The 16026-nt window shown below is 41.3% G+C and overlaps 2 protein-coding genes across 8 annotated transcripts in view; one reads left to right on the top strand and one right to left on the bottom strand.

Annotated features, from left to right (window-relative positions):
- The window catches only part of LOC109956834 (elongation factor 1-alpha 1-like), a 6194-nt gene extending 3892 nt beyond the window's left edge, over nucleotides 1-2302 (top strand). For all 3 annotated transcript variants that reach the window (XM_020594211.1, XM_020594213.1, XM_020594212.1), the window contains exons 5-8: nucleotides 276-426; nucleotides 788-1044; nucleotides 1162-1396; nucleotides 1576-2302. In XM_020594211.1, coding sequence (XP_020449867.1) covers nucleotides 276-426; nucleotides 788-1044; nucleotides 1162-1396; nucleotides 1576-1700 — 768 coding nt within the window. In that variant the 3' untranslated portion in view covers nucleotides 1701-2302. The remainder of the gene's footprint in view (nucleotides 1-275; nucleotides 427-787; nucleotides 1045-1161; nucleotides 1397-1575) is intronic.
- LOC109956833 (potassium voltage-gated channel subfamily KQT member 5-like) overlaps nucleotides 1964-16026 on the bottom strand; it is a 124529-nt gene continuing 110466 nt past the window's right edge. For 2 of the 5 annotated variants that reach the window (XM_020594210.1, XM_020594207.1), the window contains 5 exons: nucleotides 13201-13424; nucleotides 10555-10663; nucleotides 8709-8840; nucleotides 6263-6389; nucleotides 1964-5818 (listed from right to left, as the gene is read on the bottom strand). In XM_020594210.1, the coding sequence (XP_020449866.1) occupies nucleotides 4565-5818; nucleotides 6263-6389; nucleotides 8709-8840; nucleotides 10555-10663; nucleotides 13201-13424 (1846 nt within the window). In that variant the 3' untranslated portion in view covers nucleotides 1964-4564. Of the gene's footprint in view, nucleotides 5819-6262; nucleotides 6390-8325; nucleotides 8434-8708; nucleotides 8841-10554; nucleotides 10664-13200; nucleotides 13425-16026 lie in introns of all 5 variants that reach the window. The other 3 variants (XM_020594206.1, XM_020594205.1, XM_020594208.1) reach the window with 3 other exon arrangements.

Consider the following 16026-nt stretch of genomic DNA (forward strand, 5'->3'; position numbering starts at 1 on the left):
CACATGCACTCCTATGGGCAATTTAGAGACACCAATCAACCTAAGCTGCATGTCTTTGGACTGTGGGAGGAAGCCGGAGTACCCGGAGAGAACCCACGCAAGCATGGGGAGAACATGCAAACTCCACACAGAAAGGTCCCAGGTGGGGCCCGAACCGGGAACCTTCGCGCTGTGAGGCAACGGCGCTAACCACTGTGTTTAAAATAAATCTAACTAATAGATGTACATAAACTTAATCTGCAGAGGTAAAGTTTTGAGCGTTTCTCCCCCCACAGATGAACTGGTTCAAGGGCTGGAAGATCAACCGTAAAGATGGAAATGTTTCAGGCACCACACTACTTGAGGCTCTGGATGCCATCCAGCCTCCCACACGCCCCACTGACAAACCCCTCCGCCTGCCTCTGCAGGACGTCTACAAGATTGGAGGTGAGGGTAGTGTTGCTGTGGGGTGTCTGTAAAGGTGATAGTTATGTGATTTGTGACTGGTAGAACTAAGTTGAGAAATGTTAATGTTCCATTTGTCAAGTTCTTCTGAAGTGTTAGTGATACCAAATATTGCTTAGAATTTTGGGAATGAGAGCATCTGGTGACAAAGAAGAGCAGAGCTGAATGACATCTTTAAAGAACTCCCACTGGATTCTTATGTCCTAAAGTGAATATCTGTCCCTTTTTTGTCTAGTACAATTGTTCATGCATGTTTCTGAAAGAACAAGTCTATTTGTGCAGTTGTTTTATAGACAGTTATCAGTATAGTTTTTGTAATGCTGACACATTCCCATTCTGCCAGGTATTGGTACCGTGCCAGTGGGCCGAGTAGAGACAGGAATCCTAAAACCTGGCATGGTGGTGACCTTTGCTCCTGTCAACGTAACCACTGAGGTCAAGTCAGTGGAGATGCACCACGAGGCCCTGACTGAGGCGCTACCTGGTGACAATGTGGGCTTCAATGTTAAGAACGTGTCTGTAAAGGACATTCGCCGTGGCAACGTGGCTGGAGACAGCAGGAAGGACCCACCACAGGAGGCAGCCAGCTTCACCTCTCAGGTCTGCTTACAGGAGTTAGCTTTGAAAGGGATTCTTACATTTCACATCATTGCAAAAAATTCACATGGTCATGAGCCTGTGCTTCTGCATGTCTTATGTGTCTCTGTTGTTCACCAGGTGATTATCCTGAACCATCCTGGTCAGATCAGTGCTGGCTATGCCCCAGTGCTGGACTGCCACACTGCACACATTGCATGCAAGTTCGCTGAGCTCAAGGAAAAGATCGACCGCCGCTCTGGTAAGAAGCTTGAGGACAACCCCAAGTTCCTAAAGTCTGGAGATGCTGCCATTGTGGACATGGTCCCTGGCAAGCCTATGTGTGTGGAGAGCTTCTCTGAGTACCCACCACTGGGTAAGTTTCCTGTGTCCAGCAGTATTTCTGTTTGTGGGTCAAGCTGCAGTATCATTTCTTATTGTTTTACTCCAGCTGATTCAGAATTTAAATCAAACTTTAAACTTCATCTTAACCTTGATATTCAAACTAGTATTTTAATCAATATTTGTGATAACAAATGTTTTTTCACGATCCAGGGAGGTTTGCCGTCCGTGACATGCGTCAGACGGTGGCGGTGGGAGTAATTAAGGGCGTGGAAAAGAAAGCCCCCACCAGTGGTAAGATCACCAAGTCTGCACAGAAGGCACAGAAGGCCAAATGAATGTTGTGCTGGGCTGTTGCCCCAAACGTTTACCATGGCCGAAGACACACTAGCACCCCACCCCTTCTGCACACCATAGTCAGGTTCTGGTCTATTATCACAATGCATCGCAAAAGCAGACGAAGGAAAAAAAATGAAGTACAACACTGTTAGTGAATAACATGTTAACACACTGTTATATGTAGCTTTTATTGTCACTCAATTTGTGGCAGAACAACAACGTATTTGCATTACAGCTCTCTGGTTGTGTGTTGTTGTAGTTAGGATTAAGCTGTTCATCGAATTAGCTAATAAATTTAGCTGCTTAGCACCAGTAATGAGGCAGAGATGTTCTTTTGCGAGGTGTTTGTCAAAGTAACGCTCTGTGCTCTAGCTTTAAGAGAGGTGTGCTTACTAGCCATAGGTAGATTGGCTGCTTGCATGTTCCTCTTTGCACCTTAGAGAAACTAGTTTCAGAAACGGTGTCTTCATGCATAGCACTTTGCTTGAATTAAGCTCCCTAGCAGTAGCTCTGTTAAATGTTAGTTACTGTTTAGTTCATGCACCTTAATCACTGTTAATTGTGATCATATGTTCATAAAAGTAAAGAGATATAAAGTTTGTGTTTGTTCCTGGTACGTATCATTGCTGAGTCTGCTATACCTCAGTACTGAATGACCATGAGAAAGCAACAAAAGAAACTCTTCATAGAAGTTTTTTTATTGGTGAAGGAGAATAAAAGTTCACTTGCATTTTCATTACATTACAGGCTTCATAAATTTGAGATTAGTACTAGCATGTAAATATGTGCACATAATTTAAATAAATTAAAAGAAATTAGTCAGAATGTTAAGATGTCAAAAGATCGTTTTATGCCCAGTAGCAAAATGATCTCAGAATAAAAAACTGTAAAATTCCTCAATTCAGAACATTTACAGGGAGAGAACATGAAGACAGTACAGCCATCTCTGTTCAGAGGAACCTGCTGTAATGCACCTTTCAGGATTGTTGATATGGAGATGAATATGTACCACAAAAGCAAGGCACCTATTTTTTTCTCACTTGCAAAAAGTCCGAACCATAAAGAGATTTGTCTTGATGATATGGCATTCATTCATTCATTCTCAGTTGTTAATAGGTTTGGATATGACGACCTCTTCATGCAAAGCATATTCAAATATTTGAAAGTAAAATCCACTTCTTAAAAGCAAACTGACCCCAAGCCTCCTTCACATGTTCTGGTCTATGATATGGGTCTTCACACTTCATTGAGGTACTGATGTCTAGGGGTGATTATTCACCAGTGAGGCTTTGGATTCTTTATGAGTAGTATAGTTGCATCTTGTGGTCCTGTTATTGTTTTCCTACAACTTGAAGAGAACCACTTAACCTCGTCTGATGCACCTGATCTTTAACATGCAACAATTGTTCGTTACTCATCTGGATGTTGCTGCCTATCAGTTCCCGCAATAGGTTTTTCTGCTCATGTTAATAATAAAATAAGCAATACATTCTGCAGTTGAGCCCACTTCAAGGAAGCAAAAATAATCCCACATGACACTGTGGAAAAAGCAAACATTGACCATGGTTTAAATAGGATCATCTTTTCATAAAAAGAAGGTGGCAAACAGCCAAATGCAGTACAATGATAGATTTCTGAACATTTCTTTCAGTGTATCTGATGCCAAACTAAAAGTGCTTTGCTAAGACAATCCTGACACAATAACAAACTGTTGTTTAAACCAGGAAATGATGACATTCAAGATGTTTTTATTCCATGGCTTTCAGCTGGAAAACCAACTGATCAATGCATAACTAATCTGAAACGTAAGAAACAACTTGTTCCTCTCCTCTGGACTGTCCCTTAGATCCACAGCATAATGGACATGTAACATCACAGCAGGCTGTGCGTAATAGGCATTCCTATCTGTACAGGTGCACGTACAGGTGCGAACATGCAAGTATGTACTTTGACCATGGTGCGCCTTGTAGTAAAGCTGGCTGTTGGCAGAAGAGACATCGTTAAGCATCCATACTTGGCAGTTACAGCAGTCCTGACATTTCTGTCCTGCCGTACTCCTCCTAACAGTTGGTGGTTGTTATAAGATACCCATCAACTTAAAGTTTAAATGACCAGTCCTGTGGTTTTGCATGTTTTAACTTATTTACTATAAATGGACATTAAGACATAGAGTTTCTGCAATTCGAATGCATTTCATTTAGGCAGTATGACCTGCAAATCTGTTGGCAGAAGTTTAATACTTTTTTGTTTCAAGCAATTCAAGTAATTTCTGTTACTGTGACGTCTTTGAGGTAATGCAGTGCAGACTTTTCTACACTGAAACTGCACAACTCCACAATGTCATTTACAGTGACAAAGATTACCTGACATTCACTCTGACCTCCACCACTCAAGCATCTTTCAAGAGTCTACTGTTTGATTTATTCTGTGGAAATCAATGAAAACCGATGGAGCTTAGAAAAATGTGAGACTGTACTGCCTACATTTGAAAATGGTCAGTAAAAATGGTACCTTTCACTGAAAACATGCAATTTTAATGTTGTGTCTCAGGGTCATATAACAACCGCCTTTCGTGGCCAAGTCAGTAATGTCTTGGGTTTTGATGGTCTGTGCTCCCATTTCACAAACCTATGTCTTTTGTCTCAGATTTCTCAGTCACACTTTAAAACTTGAAAAACTCATGCAATGGTATGCTGCATGTGATCAGCCTGTATGAAAATACTGTGATTCTTATCAAACAGATAAACATGTAAATAAACAAAAAAAAGGACCCATGTTAAATTCCCACCTGCCTGTTTCCTTCAAAAAAGGATAAAGCGTCTCAGAGGCGGGAGTTTTGTGCCTTCTGAACCTGTAGCTGCTTCTATTTTAGTCGTACATGTGGCATATTCAGCAGTTCAGTGCTGCCAATGCAGGGCGAGGATGCGTGACTACTGGCCAGGCTACGGTTCGAGCCCCGAGACCCTTCCCCTGCTCTGCCCTCTGTCCTCAGCAGCTCCAAAGAGTAGGACGGGACCTCAGCAGTCCCCTGTGACAGGAAGTCAAATCTCTGTGCTTCTATGTCTCTGTCACTGATACAGAGGTCCTCCTCAGCCCATCCTTCTCTAGCACTCCTACCCACACTACCACCTCCTACTCCTCCCCCAGGGTCTTGGTTACAGCTGTGGAAACCAGTAGGAGAGTCACTGCTAGTACTGGGACTTGGAGATGACAAGCTGTAGCTATGGTGGGGGTCCTGGACAGTCCCCGGAGCTACCTGCATCAGGTCCTGCACTGACATGGACTTGCCCAAGCCTCGGTCCATCGGGCTGGGACCAGAGCAACAACCAAGCTCAGGCGGCACCAGGGGCTCCAGCTCCAGGCTCATATGCCTCCTCCAGGAGCCCTCCTCTTTAGGGTTTAGCCTGCCATTGCTGTTGGTGCTACCCTTTAGCTGCTGCCCCAGACTGTCTAGCCCCATCCCAAGGTCAAGGTCCTTCCTGACACTGTTGTCCTCCATCTGTGTCCCTAGACCTCTACAGAAGTCTTCCATGTCTGGCGATACTTCTGTGGAGGTCTGTCGCACCAAGTTGCTTGAGCCAGTGCTTCGGTTGGGAGGGGGCGGTGGTGGAAGTCTCGCCAGAAGAGGAAACCCTCCATCTCCTACAACTCCACTGCTGATACTATTTGGGGTGAGGATGGGTGGAGAGCTCCCTACTGCCTCATCTGTGCCACTCTCAGGTGTGGTGGCCTGAGCTTGAATATGATGATAGTGGGGATGATGAGCATGATAATATTGGTGGTGGTGATGAGGCAGCACTGACGGGCTGAAAGAGGAGGATGCGAGGCCAGAGGGAGGTGTGGAGGAGGAGGCATTGAGATTGAGGTTGAGATGTAGTCCACCCTGGGAAAGGCTGGTAGAGCGTGTGAAGCCACCACCAGGTGGAGGCACTCCACTGCTGCTGACCTGGGTGGAGCAGGACAAGTCCTTGGTGAAGACAGAGGAGTGGTAGTCAGAGGTCTGTTCCAGCTCAAACAGGGGGAGAGAGGCGAGGGTTAGGGCTGAAGATGAGCCCTTACGCAAAACCTGTCGATAGATGTCGAGCAGGGAGTCAAGTTTTGACTCAATCGACTGGACCTGTGAGGAGATAAAGACAGAATGTGAGTGTAGGAAGAAACTCAGTGGGAAATAAGGTAGTTTAAAGCCACAACATGTAGTTACTTTAACATCTTTCAAATTACTCTGGTGGCATAACAGGTGTTGTTGTAGTGGAACTGATACTATTTAAATGCGAGGATAAAGGCACACATTTTCACATCTCTCCTGAAAGGCATTTATACTGCTGAGAAGACAAACACCTCTAAAGCGCATAAATTAACATGTTGAATCTAATTTGTTTACTGGCTTATTTGTCTTAATTATGGTGGTCAGTTACAAACTACTGCACTACAATATAGAGTGTCATGTGTACATTTATGTAATGGCAGTATTGGCAGTAATGGTTGCGTCACACGGGGAAATAGAAATGACCAATTATTTATTCCACCATACAGGAATAAAACCTAAAAGAAGAACACAGACCTGACGCTCCACCTTACAAACACGACCCAGCATGCTCATGTCCTCTAATATATCTCCATCAGACAGCAGCTTCTCTCGAATCTTTTTGTCTAGAGGGATCTGGCCCTTCCCGAGGATTTGATCCACTCTGGAACACACACACACACACAAACATACGAAAACACATACATGACCACATGCAAACACAATAAGACATTAATGACAGGAAGAAAAAGAGTAATTAAAATGTAAGTCCATGAGGCAGCCCACAAGAAAGGAGGAAGATCGAAACGGTAACAGAAAAAGCACCTTTTTTTTCCCCAACAAATGAGAGGTTATACTTCCTCACTGGATTTGACAGATACTGCATGCTGGATGAGACATTACCAGCCATTTGAGGATGACGTTATTAAATGTGTTTGCTGTGATTCAGTTAACAGGAGATTAACTTTTGTTTTCAAAGCACCTCACTCAAATTCAGTTTCTTTGTGTCACTCATCCCTTACATAAACACTAGTGCTGCTCAGTCCAGTGAGGTTCAGAAGAATGTGGTCAGTGGATGTACAGTACAGGGTTGAATTCAGCAGAGGGCAGGATAAGCCAAGGCAACGTCATGCAATACTGAGGCCATGAACATTGTGGAGAAATAAATGATAAAGCTTTGACAAGATTCTCCAACATCAAATCAGCATCTAAAAGTGTGTTTTACCTTTTGAGTGTCCGTTTTGCTACTTGGTTATGGTAGAAGAAGCTCTTTTACCATAATGAATATATATTTATACATATATTTATAAATACTCTTTTCCCCTTATTCTTCCTATTTTCATTGACATATTTCCTATTTGAATGCACACATTGTTTATTTTTTATTGTCTTGTTTAAATTTTTTATTCTTATTTTCATTGCTACTTTCTATTTCCTCTTGCCTACAAACACATTGAGAGTCTCTGCACCTGAGTAAAATTCCTTGTAAGTTCATACATACTTGGCCATTAAAGATGATTCTAACTGATATGGCCACAGCAAATATAATGTCACAAAAGATGTTTTAACTGAGCAGTTAGATTTTTTTTGTCACAACTATGCAAACTGCCATTGTAGCAGAAAATTGAAATGAATTTCCTAAAATTCAGCAAAAGAAAATATGAACTGATGTGCATTTCTATCCACTGCTATTATGTGAATATTAGGAGTTGGACACATCAAGATAGACAGTTGGTGGTTCCCCAGTCAGGTGCCACCATAAGACAACATGAAATATGGCAATATTTCAACTTTCTTTAAATATTCCAGTGTCTTTTTTAATGAGCAAATCAACAAAAAGGGATGGATGGAAACACACCTACTGTCCAATGTATTTTAATGTAGCCATCAAATAATTATTAGAGACAGCAACTGATAGAGTTGTGTCAGTGTTTATTCTTGACTTTAAAAAAGTGGCCATCTTAACTCAAAGGACGCCTTCCACTGGATCTCACAGTCTTGCTAAGTGGATGGAGATTGCTTACTTGTCATGGCGAAGGCAGACGTTACAATCTCTGCCACAGTATACATGTGTTAACTGGTATTGTCGCTCTGGTCATGCGAAGACCTGTGTGTGAAGTCATCATCATGACAACTGTGGATGAAGACGGTGAGCTGTGGTTGAAAGCAGTAGGCTACTGGAAAAAGCAAGTAGGTGGACCTTTCAGTCCTCTGTATAGTCTGGTCAGCTCCAACCGCATAATACACAGCATCAATTGCATGCAGCAGTTGCAGTTACCACTCTACAACAGCAGGGGTCAGTAGTACAACAGCAATTCACAGTCGTGCTCCACCTGAACTAAATGGCAAAACCAAAATGAATATACTGTAGTGTTTTGCTAGTATTAGTGGTTAGTGAATAACTTCGCAACTGGGACAGAAGAGTTTAGTGAAATAAGATTGGGATCATTTCAGTTTTACCTCAATCAATTCAAAGAAGCTTAAATGTTATCGTATAATTTCAGTTTTCATATTCTTGAGGACGAACCACCTCCTGAATTGACTGAGTTTAGTGAACTGAACCCATGTGACATATGAAGGATGTGGGGGCATATTCTGACCCCTGGGTGGAGTTCTTTCTGCCCTGGCTGTAATAGACAGGCAGGGAGGGAGTGGAAAAGGTCTTGGCTCTGTGGTTCAGGGGCTGTGGGCCTACAATCATGTCCAGCCTGTGAGGGAAGCAAACATATGCACACATATACATAGACATACATACAAAATGCAAAAGAACAAATGCACATACATAAGCACAATACACATACAGTATACCCATGCATGTATAAGACATGAGTGCAGGTGCACACACACATGCATAAACGCACGCACACACATACAAAGACAGATGAATGAGTTACAGTGTGGTTAAACGTTAAAGACTACAGTAATGAAAACTGTCAGCAGATGATGTGTTCATGCAGTATGTGTTGCCTGTCATTATTCCTACCTGGTCTGCAGGCTCTTGATGCGACACAACATGTCCAAGTGACCGGCAGAGTACTGTTCAATCACATCCTTCACATCATATGGACGCAGCGTCTCCTTAAACTTCTTCTTGGCTACATGGAACTTCATTATCCTGCACAAACAGCAGGGAAATTCACACATGGGCCCCAAGGGGGAGCTCTGATACAGTCACTACAAATGACCTGCAGTGACTCCATCAATCTGAGGTGTCACACAGACTGAAGCTAATGAAAACAAATCAAACCTTCCCTTCATTTTTCCTGTTTTTAAAGCTCAAAATATCATTGCATGCCAACTACCTGTCTCTTCACAACAATTCATACACAATAAATCACTTCACTGGACCTTATACCCATGGCTGGCGAGGTCGTGGCTGCTTATTTCAGCTCTGTGTGTGTCTGTGTGTGTGTGCGTGTGTGTGTGGGTGTCTGTGTATGTGCGTTGTCTCACTGAAAAACAAGCTCTCTGTTAGTTAGCCTCAAGGCTGAATTCAGGGGAGTGTGTGAGTCTGAGTCCTCAAGTGGAAAGAGGATGGAACTGACAAGGATGGACAGTAACAAAACAAGTGCAGGGCAGATAGTGTTAGTGTGCAACCATCATCTTTTACAGCCAATCAAGCTGTGGGCTGGTTTCAGTTCTTTAGCTCAAATAAAGCTTCTGAGATTTCTGATGCAGAACAGCACTCCACTATTCCAGCATCTCTGAACCTATTGTAGTATATCTGGTATATTTTTGTGCTGGATAGGATACCGATTTTTATTCATGACCTAAGGTTAGTTATGTTAAAATACACAGCAATGCCATAGACTAAACTGTAAACCAATATATAAAGTAGTTACAATTAGTTGATAATATTTTTTAACTTGTCTAACTTTTTTCACTCACATAAACGTCTTGTAATATGAAGTATTTTTCCACTGTGGAACTGTTACTTTGAGCTAAAGTTAAAGTGACCGAAAGACAAACAAACAGTTTTTCCAAAACTAAGTGATAAATTGTAATTTTTTTAAACTGACCCTCTAACCCAAAGTATTTTTTTAAATACTTTGTTATAAAAGTTATTAACAAATCTACAATCTATATTTAATCAGTGATTACACATTATATCACTATGTTTAATTGGGACCCTATGATCATGCAGCAGAGTTAAGCTACTTTGTAGAATATGTCATCCAGTAAATATATTTTGAATGCAAATAAATGAATTAAAATCCATGCAGGCAGAGGCTACTACTTAGCAAATAAAGTGGAGGATTGAAGCCAGCTCCAGTCATAGTATTAATGGAAACATTTCAAAAATGTCCTTTTCTTCTGTTCCTACTCACAACTGTCTTGTGGAGTCCAAAAAAAAGAACACCTTAAACTTTTTACAAGCATCACTTCACATATATACAGGGAAGTCAGATATTTTTGCCATGGTAGAGCAAAACAATTACAAATTAAATTGACTTTAAATCCAATTTTTTTTGTTTAGATTTGAACCATTATTTACATGTATTTAAAACGGCACTTGACAGGTTTCCTTTCTTTAAGGACACATCACAGTTTAGTGTGTCCTTGTGGCATGATCACCTTACAAAGCTTTGCGGTGTTAATACTACCACCAACTATATTTCCTGCTTCTCAACACTGTATCCAATCACATGTACCCCTGATGATCTAAAAATAACCTTAAAAAACGAGTCTTCTGGTTTTTTTAATCCTCTGAGCCAGTTCAATCAGCAGAGCTACTGAATGGCAACTGGGACTTGTTTGTATGCAACCTTGGCACAGTAAACACAGTATTAGTTGGATTGATAGAGGAAGTCTCATTTCCTTTGCCTCACCTGACAGCTCTAATGACAGACTTGACCGAGGGCAGCAAGTCTTCCACTGAAATCTCGCAATGACAGCCCTTCTCATCAAAGCCATCCTCCCCTGCCAAGTTGGAGTCTGCTGCTCGGAAGAGGCGAAACAGAAAAGTAAACATGAATGCAAGAAACAGATTGCTCTGAGGCAGGGACTTAATAGTCTTAATACTTTAAAACTCCATTTTACATGCAGGCAGTGATTAAATTCCTCTTACACACCTCCAAAATGTATCACCATCAGCCTTCCTTGCACAGTTGTAGAAGGTCAGTTTTTTTTACTCTCCTGATCAATGTTTCACTTGCAAATCCCAGCCATAGCAACATTTCAGTAATGCAAGCAATTATTGCCAAAAGGAGTGTTAGCAAACAGTTGCCTCATTTCACAAGCAGTGAACATGAAGCAACTTTAGCACTGACTTGAAGTTGTGTTTGTGTCCATCACTGACTATATAAATATGTATCACCGCTTCCCTCCACTATGCAAAAGTGGAGTCAAAATATCACAGATATGGCAGCTGCCATCTTGGCATTTTGCAATCAGGTTCTGCTCAGTAGCAACCAAGGAGTTGAGTGACACCAATCAAAGCTGTCAAATCATCCAAAATACGTCACTTTTTATATCATCAAATAGCTTATAACTGACCATTTTCAAAGCACAGAGATCACATCTGGGAAAAATTTATATGGTTTGTACTTTGAGCTCATGTTCAAATATTAGTTCAGCTCATTGTTCCATCTGCTAACATGGAGGGGGCGGGATTTATGACCTATACTGCAACCAGCCACCAGGGGATGATCGAGTCGTGGTCGGTTCACTTCTTGGAGCTGTCATGGCTTCCATATTTATATATAGTCAATGGCTGTCACCTACTGGAACGCTTAGCTTGTTTTATGCGCCTGGGTAAAGCTCACAAGACAATCAAATACTTTACAGAGCTGAGTGGAAAGGGAGAAAAGTTGAAAGATAATTCTCTATGACTTCATTAACAGCCCCTTTCAATTGATCCATTGTTAATATAAATTATAAATTAGTGCAGCTTGAAGAAACCAGTGTCTTACAGCTGAACTCTAGCTACACTGACTGGCTTATTCCTAATTTTGTAAAATAAAAGCAAACCAAGTTTTGAGTTTACATGGATCTTTATTATCATCAGATTATTACAATAGTGTGAATTAATCAGGTTACAACAGTGCATGCAAACACAGGGACTAAATTTGAATGGAACCAAGTGAACTGAAGTGAGAGTGGAAGGGACAGACAGACTGATCAGATAGAGTGAAAGAGAAAAAACTGTGTTTTGAGCTGCTGCCTGAAACAGAAGACTAGCCGTAAAGAACAGGTTCCTGCAGCAATACAACTTTGTGAGAGTAAAGCTCAGTTACACCAGCCTGAGGAGGTAGGGAGAGGGTTGGAGGCTAGTACAAGAGCTGGACTGCAGTGTTGAATTATTTATCCTGTTTAACCAAAAATGGCCTTGGATAAGCATCAAGTGCACAGCATGTAGGATCTGTATGTGTGTGTGTTACACTAAATCAAACCAACCGATTAGACTGGAACAGGTTATTATCTGTTGAAAATGCAAAACAGTGCCAATTAATGATTTGCCCTGTTAAACATAACATAGAAGTTTTCCACTTATTCCACTCCTAATAAAGCCATAATGAAAGGGAATATTTCCCATCCAATAACATTTCATTTTGCCAACATGTCAGTGACAGTGAGCGCCCTGACAGAGCGTGGCTAACCAGCCAACCAATTTGGTTTTGGCTAGTTTGGCTATTGGTTCCTCTCCACCAGCGGGCCTCAGCCAGCTGGCCGGCTCTGACAGCCCATATGGCTGTTGAAACTTAACACCCCCACCTTCCATCAATCCATCAGCCCACCCACAAACACCAACTGGCTGTTACCCAGGGGGGCTTGCCAGGCTGGCACTGTTAGGCCAAAGGAAGGGAGCACGTGCAACCATTAGCATTCCCTCCATTTGGCTGCCTGAATTAGTAGGCTAAACCATTTCTGGTGGGTTGAATGGTCACACAATATGCCTTAAACAAACACATGTAGTGAAAGTGGGGATTCACATATCACATGCTTGAACTTTAAATAATAGATTTTAGGAAAAACATTTGCTTTCTTGCAGGAGTTTGATCAGTGCTTTTCATTTTTATTAAATCCAAGGTGACTGTCAGGGAAGAGCTAACTTAGCTAGCAGAATGTCTGGAAGCAGGGGAAACAGCTAGCCTGGCTGTTTTTTTGTTTTTGTTTTTTTTTTACACTTTAAACATATGAGCAATTCATTAGTAAACTTCAGATGTGCTAAGGTGGATTTTAAAAAAATCTTTAGTCAGAGCCAGGCAAGCTGTTTCCCCCTGCTTCCAGTTTAGCTAAGCTAACCATGTTTTGGTTATGGCTCCATACTGAATAGACAGACTTTGGCAGACATTGCTCTTATCCTTTAACTCTCAACAAGAAGGTGAATGTGCTTTTTTTTTTTTTTCAAAAATGTTCCTTCCAAATAATTTTACCTGTTGAGCATGTGAGATCTGTGATTTGTTGCAATTCACAGTTATATCAAAAATGTTTTCATCTAATTATGTGGTACAATACAAAAGTAGGCCACTCACCATCAGTAGTGGAGCGGGACTGACTCTTAAGGCGGAGTGAAGGTCTGAAGCGTGTGCGGTCATTGAAGCTCCAGCTCTTCTGCACCTTGGCGGGGCTGGTGCCCTCTGTTCCAGCCTCAGCCACCGGTGACCGCCGATCATTCACTGAAGATGTCTGCCTGCTCTTTATGCTCTGACCTCGAGGGCTTGCCATTCTCACCCGTTCCTTGAAGCTCAACTTCTGGCTGTAGAGCAGAATTGGGATGAAGAGTGGTCCAGAGGTGGAGTGAAAGACAGACAAAAACTGATATAAATTTCGGGCCAACAACATTAATTATCCCAGACTTTTGGCAAAAGCTCTTGATTTTCACAATCTTATGTTACAGCCACTGTCCAGAATATCATCTTTTAATATAAGGGTGAAGGGCTACAGGACAAGTTGGAGAAAGACCAGCATGCATTGCAGCAGGTGCTTTACACAGAATGCAAGCTCAGGTTAGGTACTGTATGATGTCAGTTAGTGTCATCCTACTACATGTGACCAAGCACGTTGCATAAAGGGACATTCAGTGCCTCATCGTTGTATCAAATGGTTGGATTTGTTACATGCAGCTGCATGCAAAAATAAAAAAAAATTCAATCTAACAATTTTTACCTCTGTACAGTCATGAAAACTCTTTCGAATGTAAATTGTTTAAGAGAGAATGAAACCTGGAAGAAATGCCTTGGGAGCAAATGTAGTTAAAACCAAAACCCCAACAGACAGAAGTAGCATATTGCTCAAGCAAAGACCAAACAGAAGCAGAGAGGCTATTGCTGTAAAGTCGGCTGATGTCTCCCTGCAGCATTTATTGGCTCTGCTCTCTCTAAGCCCGCACAGCTCCTACAGATATCCATGCACCAAGAATTAGTCAGCATTTCCAAAGAAAAATGTCATAACAGGGGAGCAGAAACAGTGTGTACCTATGCAGTGTTGTGTGTGAACGCACTCATTGAATGTGCTAATTTTTCTGAGAATGGTGAATCAAATGAATCATTTTGCAACAATGTAACATGAATGTGAGCTTTGTTAATGTGCAGGGTGATAAATTGAATGGTTTTATTCAATATGGAGAATGACTCTTAACACCAATGTGCTAAAACAAGCTCCCTCTGCAAGTTTCCACTGCAAATTCTAGGATTGTTTGTCCACGTCAGCTCCATTGTATCTTATTAACACTACACTTCACATCAAACAGCCTCTATAGCAGAAATCACTGCCCAGATGAATTAATCTTTTAATAGAAAGCGTCTATTGGCTACTTCAAACCTGTATTAGCAAAGTTTCCTTCTTTCCCTTCTTCGTGTCATTGTAAAGCAATAGGCAAAGTACCTGAGACCTATTATTTTATTTCACATGTGAAAGAAAAAGAAAACTGTGGTGCACTGTAAACAATGTTGCTTATGGCCAGTTAAGTAGCAATTCAGGCAATGCAGGCACTGGGCAGTGGGAATAGATGGGCAGGAGCCAGTTCTACTGGAAAAATTGCTTTCTACTGCTCAAAGCAACTTGTCAAAAAAATTAAATTGGAAGAAATAAGCTGAATTTATTTTTGGAAATGTAAACTTAGTTTAAAATTCATTTTAATGTGTGTAAAATGAACTTTGAGCCAGCTCTTGTGAAGTGTGAACTTGAACACTGGGTTATTTCCCAGTGGTACACATCCTGAGTAGCTTCTGCTTACTTCTATAAATTTGACTAAAAAACAAGGGAAGATAGACATATGGTGATGTGCTACTGTACATGATGCAGAATGATGTCTATGCGTTGATTCTTTGCAAGACTGTATAAAGGGTATTTGAGTATAAAGTAATATAAAAGAGTTTCCGCTGTCGACCACTGACATTTAGAACCAGCAGAATGGAGGCAATTGAGCTTAGCAGAGGAAAAGGAACATCTACAGCACCATTTGAAAAAGGCTGCAATTTGGTGACTCACACACTTCATGTCGATATCCCTCATTTAAGTATGTGAATTCAGCTCGGCCATGGCAACAAGTGCTTGAGTCACCAGTGTGGGGCCAGTAACTTTCATACAGACACTTGTGGGTATTAAGATGCAGACCTTTGTCTTTGTTTTCTATGTACTTTTTGCACAGTATTGTGTTTTCTCACTATACTGTACCTCTGTGATAAATTACTTTCAATATGAAGAAATTAATCTAGCAAGTAAATAAAGGCAGCTCCAGTTGGACTGTACCCTGTGGCTTTAAATCTCCTCTCCAGCTCTGCAGTGGAGGTGCACATTGAGTTGGGGATTGGAGAAAGACGTGCACCCACGCAATCTTAAGACATGCTTAATATTGCTTGGAATGAACTGCGCTGTTGCCTGTGTACAGACACGGCAGACTCTCTAAAATTTCAATCTGCTGAATTTGGTTTTGGCTTCTTATGCAATGTGTTTCACATACTGGTTGACACCAGGCTCAAGGGAAAAACAGCCTGACTGCCTTCAGGTTGCTGCGGTGGTTTGCAGACAAACATTTACTTAGTGTTTCATAACTGCAAACACAGCATATTATATCACTCTGCCCTCACTGGCCTGCATCTTGTGCTCTGCTAATGTTTCTAGAAATGCATTCAGTTGAAAACTAACATTAGAATATCAATGATACCCTTAGAAAATCTGTCACTTTGAGCACAGAATTCAAAAGATTTTAATAAAAGTGTGCGACACCAGCATGCGACACTAATAGATAATATATTTACCAATGATATTGACAGCAAAATGACACGTGGATTACTTATAAATGATATTAGTGATCATCTACTTGTATTTTTGGTTTATGACTGCCATTATAGAAAAGA

Source organism: Monopterus albus, unplaced genomic scaffold (assembly GCF_001952655.1).
Source record: "Monopterus albus unplaced genomic scaffold, M_albus_1.0 scaffold22.1, whole genome shotgun sequence".
NCBI classification, from domain to species: Eukaryota; Metazoa; Chordata; class Actinopteri; order Synbranchiformes; family Synbranchidae; genus Monopterus; species Monopterus albus.